Source organism: Priapulus caudatus, unplaced genomic scaffold (genome assembly GCF_000485595.1).
Source record: "Priapulus caudatus unplaced genomic scaffold, Priapulus_caudatus-5.0.1 Scaffold473, whole genome shotgun sequence".
NCBI classification, from domain to species: Eukaryota; Metazoa; Priapulida; class Priapulimorpha; order Priapulimorphida; family Priapulidae; genus Priapulus; species Priapulus caudatus.
Genome location: NW_014577534.1, coordinates 392,503 through 399,602, shown reverse-complemented (window position 1 = coordinate 399,602; position 7,100 = coordinate 392,503). Strand labels below are relative to the sequence as shown.

At 38.6% G+C, this 7,100-nt stretch overlaps 1 protein-coding gene across 1 annotated transcript in view; it reads left to right on the top strand.

The window, feature by feature from the left end:
- The first annotated feature begins 1,315 nt into the window (after positions 1 to 1,315).
- LOC106810785 (8-oxo-dGDP phosphatase NUDT18-like) overlaps positions 1,316 to 7,100 on the top strand; it is a 14,958-nt gene continuing 9,173 nt past the window's right edge. The window contains exons 1-4 of the mRNA XM_014814231.1: positions 1,316 to 1,498; positions 1,864 to 1,987; positions 2,313 to 2,403; positions 4,252 to 4,398. Of these exons, the coding sequence (XP_014669717.1) occupies positions 1,316 to 1,498; positions 1,864 to 1,987; positions 2,313 to 2,403; positions 4,252 to 4,398 (545 nt within the window). The remainder of the gene's footprint in view (positions 1,499 to 1,863; positions 1,988 to 2,312; positions 2,404 to 4,251; positions 4,399 to 7,100) is intronic.

Here is a 7,100-nt window from a genome sequence, read left to right as displayed (position 1 = left end):
GAGCTCTGTATCTTTATTACTGTGCTACCGGTATAGCAAAGCCTAGCTATCATAGATTTTAGATCTGTATTAGTAGTATCCTAGATATATGCTCTGAGCGCGAACGCGGTGATGGGAGGGTGCTCTTCATTCGTTTGCCAGTGAGTTTAGCATCAGAACACCTGCCGTCAGGTGAGCGCTGTCGCTCTGCGGCACTTGTTTCTAGTTGATGCCTTCTGCTATGTCTTTGTACCTCCAAAACAAAATAACCAGATGTAAACTAAATCTATGATAAGTAACCATTGTAATATAACTATTATGCTTATAAGTTACAGGCATGTGTGCAACCTATTGCACAAAAAACAAAATTCGACTTAATTCCAAACCATGTAATCAATTTCTGGGAATTTCTTTATGTGTGTAAATTCCACCACAAAATGCTTGTAGCCTGAAGGAAGGTTTAGACAGATACTGAGATAGTGTTGGGTAGTTTTCCCAGTAGAATAAAAAACAATGTGTGCACTCTCATAAAAACTTTTTGGGAGTTTATGTCTATATAATGCATTTATTTCTACTAGGAGCACATTTTGAGCCTCAGTCGAGCAGACAGTATGCTACGTCTGCTATGCCTTTGTACCTCTAAAACTAAATAACCAGATGTAAACTAAATCTTTGATTAGTAACCATTCTAATATAACTAAGTTAAATTGACTACGTCACGCATTTTCTATGGTAAAATTTGTAAAATTTGTGTTGCTATTTTTTTACATTAAAAGCAAGAACTAAACGTATTGTCAAATTCTTACCTGATAAGATTGTTTCTCAACTAGTTAAAAATCCAAAAAAACTGGACGATTTGATATTATGTTCCTGACATTAATTGCTTGCTATGGGCTATGTATTAGTCACGAATGTATGTTCACATCGAACAATATAGTAAAATAGGAAGTATAATGCAGCATGAAACGTCAGCGGTACGTTTCAAACCAGCACGGTTGAGTAAAAAAATAAAAAATAAATAAATAACTTTGTTATTTATATAATGCAGCAATTTAACCATAAAAAGTGAACAGAATTACTTATATTTTGTGAAAAAGTGGAATTTACGGTGACGTAATCACTTTAAGGTTATGCTTATAACTTACAGGCATGTGTGCAACCTATTGCACAAAAAACTTATGTGTATAAATGTGTTCTTTATGTGTATAAATTCCACCACAAAATTGCTTGTGGAAGGTTTAGACAGATACTGAGATAGTGTTGGGTAGTTTTCCCAGTAGAATAAAAACAATGTGTGCACTCTCATAAAAACTTTTTGGGAGTTTATCTTTATATAATGCATTTATTTATACTAGGAGCACATTTTGAGCCTCTAATCAAGCAGACAGTATGCTACATTGTGTGTGGATTGATTTACAATGAAAATGGAGAAGTTCTCTTGATCCAGGAAGCTAAGCAGTCATGTAGAGGCAAATGGTACCTGCCTGCTGGAAGGATGGAGGTGGAAGAAACTATTGAAGTAAGTCTGTAGAATGTAGGTTATCCTATAGTTATTGGGTGACATCTGGTTAGTTATTTTACCAAGTCTTTCATGTTGAGTTATAATTTAATTACTAAATTTTTATATCCATCTACATACTGTTCCTACATTTTTCAAGTATGTGGAGTAATCCATGGGAATTTAATCACAGTTTTATTATGTCCTAGCAGTTCGCATACTATAGTAACATAACATCATAAGAATTACTACATGAATGTGTGTCATTTTAGGATTTGGTCCAGATTGAATTTTTTCACGATTATATCATCTGAGTGTATGTGTGAATAAAAAGTGAATATAAAGAATAAAGTGTACTACAGCTACCTTGTCATGTATGTATGTAGGAGGCCCTAAAGCGAGAGGTAAAGGAAGAAGCTGGGTTTTGCTGTGAGATCACAACTTTGCTCTTGGTGGAAATCGATTGTGGGGCTCGATGGGTTAGGTTTACTTGCCTAGCAAGAGTCACAGGTATTGCCTATTGCTGTTATCTGCATGTGCTTAAACATTTCTTACATTGACCGTGTCACAAATAGGCTGGAAAATATATATTGTATACTATTTATTGTAATGTTTTGATATAAAAATTAATAATGACATAAAAATCACACGCGTAAGTTAACTGAGATCATATAATAATAATACACTCATACGGTATATAAGATCTTACTACAGACATCATACAATAATAGTATACGTTTTTATGATAATATGTAAGGGCACATTTATCTATGTCATAAATTACTCTGGTTTTTAGATGGATAATTAACGAAATCACAATTTAATTGTCCCTTAGGAGGTCACCTGAAATCCAAAAAGGAGATGGACAAGGAGTCTTTGCAGGCTCGCTGGTGTAGTACACATGATATCTCACAGTTGGAAATAAGGTATTTATCGGCAGGGCATGAAATTCAGATTTTTTGCACCGGCCCAGAGGACTGGCAACAGCACTTTTTTACCAGCCCTCACAAATTTTGTTTTCAAAAATAAAGATGAGACTGTTTCACTGACTCTTGCTTGTCCGAAAAATGTTGTAGTGTGCAGTAGCTGTATCGGTTTATTCCCGGTTGGCCTACTCCCATTTTGTCTACACTCAAAATCTACCCCATTCCCATTTCATCTACGATCGGTTTGTTCACTAAATAATTATTTATAAATAATAAAATATGGTTTTGATTGGCATACATAGACTACAGGAACCAGAAGAAAATATAGGTACAAATAATGAGAACACAACTTGACAAAAATAGAAAATACAGTAGCATAATATATACGAAATGGGAGTAGGCGAAATGGGAATATTGCCGATTCATAGAGTAGACGAAATGGGAGTAGGCCAACTGGGATGTTACCGCTGTATTATCGCGTAGTAGCTGTTGAATAGACTATAATGCAGATCGTGGATGAGGTCCGAAGTGTTTTTGTCAATGTCATGTTTCACGCTTGCATTCTCGATTTCAAATTTGTAAAATGTTGATAAATTATGGTGCGATATCCTTCAGGTAAAACAGTATTGTAGGCTATTTGCTCATTAATGCTATAAATAAAAATGTATAGGTGCCCGCTAACACGGCCGAAACCACCGGCTCGGAGGGCTGGTGTTTTGCCAATGCTACCGGCCCTCCACATAATTTGCTGGCATATGCCGGTGGGAGGTGCTAATTTCGCGCCCTGTATTGGTTAATTATTTTGCAGAAAACGAGTATATTTCATCTGCAGTGGGTTACATATATATGTACTGCTTATGTATATATGCTTATATGTAACAGCTTATGTATTGTTATAGTCGTACATTTCCTATTGTACTATTCAAACACATTGCTTTAAGTATTGGCCATATCACGTGGTAAGCATGTCTACATAATGCAGGGTGTGAAATTAGCACCGGCCCCCCGGCATATGCTGGCAAATTATGTGGAGGGCCGGTAGCATTGGCAAAACACCGGCCCTCCGAGCCGGTGGTTTCGGCCGTGTTAGCGGGCACCTATACATTTTTATTTATAGCATTAATGAGCAAATAGCCTACATTACTGTTTTACCTGAAGGATATCATGCCATAATTTATCAACATTTTACAAAGGTGAATGAGGCATGAAACATGACTTTGATTTTACAAACAAAATTTGTGAGGGCTGGTAAATTATGGTGAGGGCTGGTAAAAAAAAAAGCTGTTACCAGCCCTCTGGGCCAGTGCAAAAAAATCTGAATTTTGTGCCCTGTAATAACATAGGCACTGATTGAAGACAGTGTTTTGATGACGTTGATTTTTGAGGCAGGGAAAATTGAAAGCTATAAAATAAGAATTTCATTCTGTTCAAGTTAATCTTATAGAGGATATTGCCTGTAGTTTTGCTCCTGTGTTTGTTTGTCTGTGAATTCACAATAGCAGCTCAAGTATATACCTGCAATGTTCATATTTAGGATTGTAGAATTCAATCTGAAAAGCCTGGTAGAGAATATTTTTTTGATTTCCTTATTAACTCGTGGCATATGGCTAGTTTCATACACCTGCTATACTGTGGCCAAAAACGGTGTGACTTAGATCCAGTAAGTGAGGAACTTTCTTGCTTCCAACCTTCCACGTTGATCTGAAATTTTCATAACTTGACTGAATAAACACTATTATTTACTCTCCTATGTCCTTGGAAATTAAGTGTCCAGTAACTTTTGTATCCTTGAGAAGTTGAAACTGCTGGCTTGCATAAGAGATACATGTATAATATGTGTTGTTACAGGGCCCACGATATTTTCCCCCTTATGGAGTATGCGGAGCAATTTAGAAGTTTGCCTGCTAGCAGCAGGCACTGTAACGTTTTGCCCACTGTTAGCCGACACAAGAGATTACTGGTGAGAGCGGTTATTGTCAAGAACACTGAAGCAAGGTAGGTATATGCAATACACATTTGCATGCACACAATCATGAATCTATGTGCACAGCCACTTTCATGCACATATGCATCTACGCTTGCACGTGCACACGCAACGTGCGCACGCACGTACAAAAGCACAGTCGCCATATATGTGGATAGTATATAAAAGGCAAATGTGGAGAAATTGATCGAGAAAACCGTCACATTTTGTTATGTGGTAATTTTTTACTTTATATTAATTTTCTATAAAGAGAGATTGTAGATTTAATATCAGACAACCTCCAGACCCCCCCCCCCTTCCCTGACACAAAAACAAGAAATTGCTGTTCATGTAAATGCTTAACGGTGATATGCTAGGATTTCTAAAGCAAGTGCTGTATGCCGGTGTGGGGGGAGAGTATCTTTATAGTAATTATCAGATTCTTGTCATAAATAGCAACATAAAAATTGCTGCATATGTGTCTGCATGTAGTCAGTAAATCAAAAGAAACACGAGAAACATGGGATAATTTTTAGCTCATCTGACATAGTCAGATGCAGCTTGTAGAATCGCTTGATCGTCCGTCCATCCGAGCGTCCGTCCGTGCGTCCGTCAACAGTTGGGCACAAATCTTAACCGCTCGACGTACGGTCATGATATACGGAACGTGGAGGGGTAATCCGAAAACGAGTTGGGATGTCGAAGCTGGGGGTCAAAGGTCAATGATATGACAGAACCAAGAGATAGAACGTAACATAGCAACTGCAACACATGTTTGTAGTTATCTGCCAGCTGACTGCCTGCTGTCCTCCACTATTTAGCGGAGGCATAGCGGAGCGTTCGTGAAACAGCAGTTGTCTGTTCGCTAAGTTCTCCGTTATGCCTCCGTTCGCTAATGAGCACACGCATTAGCGAACGGACAACTTAGCGGAGAACTTTGCGGACGTTAGTGAAACGCGCCCAGCTGCCTCGTTGCTGTCGTTTATTTACATGCTGATCCGTATTTAGACCATGCTGCGTCAGCTGACAATTCGTATTCTATTCTAATTATCTTTTTATTTATCTCCTCTTTATCCTTTTAATCTGCACTGTACTACTGCTAGACTTTTCCTTTATTTGATTTTGTGTATTAATTTCTTAAGTGGAAATTTGTGGGTAACCTGGTTTTCCGATCCAGGTTTTTAGTTATTCCAAAATGGCCGCGCCCTGTAGTGGTTTGAAATAGAGTCTTCAGTATAACCGAAATCTCTACACTGCTACTACTAGTTCCCTGTGGTGTGTAAATGTTTCCATCAAAATCTGCTGTCCGTCATGTCATTGCAAGATGGTTTAAAATCGTTACTTAACGGCACATTACCAATTTCATATTCGGTAGCGGACTTGATTGTAGACGTGGCAACTGGTGGAGGCAAGTATACATTACATGATCAGTGTCGTTAATAATGTATCCAGTAATGTGATGTCCAGTCCATTGCATGTCGCAATCGATGAATCGTGTGTGAATGTGTGGATTTCGGTCTTGATCAGATTACCCTCTTTAATCACTTTATGTGGCTAGAACATTTAGGGCATATTGTTTACCAGTTTAGTTACTCAGGACTTGATTGAGCATCACATCATCATTCATGCATAATAATTAATATTAATAAACGTGATAAATGTAGGTGGAATGATGAGGTGGCATAGATTCTTAGGCAAGTTATGTGCAGCATCTAACACACTACCCCCTCTTTGGAAACAGTGAAGGTGGTCACTGCCATATTGTTTTACTTACCGAGTATAGTTTCTTAGGCTTTACAGCCACATTAGAGTGGTGAGCTGGATTCGCCATTCCACGTGGCCATCTGAGCCACAAGATTGTTACAACTCGATAGAAAATTAATTGCCCTGAAAGTTTACTTTAACTTGTACATGTTTCGTAATCAATTTCACTTCATCCCTAGCTTCAAATACACTAGCTCTAGTACTATAGCCCGCGTTCATTAACTGCCGCAGGGCTATAGAACATTGTCAGCTAGATTTCGCAGCAACACCGGGTCTCGACAGGTTCCACTCAAAATGGCTCACAAAACGGAAAATGATCGGGCTTTTTAACACTTATTTATCTACATGGACATCTCACCTATCTTTTTTAACACTTTCCACAACTTTACACCATGTATTTATCCATTTATTATTCAAAGTCTGAGCACTACTTGCAATTCCGTTTGAAATCCTGTTGTCTACACGCGTGACGTCACCGGATATGTAGGCAAAACACATGGCAGCAGCTATTACATTTCGGGTGACATCACGCGTGTAGACAACAGGATTTCAAACGGAATTGCAAGTAGTGCTCGGACTTTGAATGAGCCATTTTGAGTGGAACCTGTCGGGACCCGGTGTTGCTGCGAAATTTAGCTGACAATGTTCTATAGCCCTACGGCAGTTAATGAACGCGGGCTATAGTACTAGAGCTACAAATACACTAACTCTAACGTCAACCTAACCCTAGCATAGTGGTACTGGAATCGTCATGAACTTGGTATCCTAGTAGAATTAACTCGTTATCTCCCCTTCATGTTGCTGCATGACTGAGATTATACAAGGTTTATAGCATGCACCTACAGACAATGGGGTTAGCCGCTAGCTTTGTCAGCAGGTGGCGCAGCGGGAGTTAGAGGTGTTACAACGATTGCGCAATCAACCGGTCAGTTGGAAAGATACAGGAATCACGAATAGCCGATCGTATCGT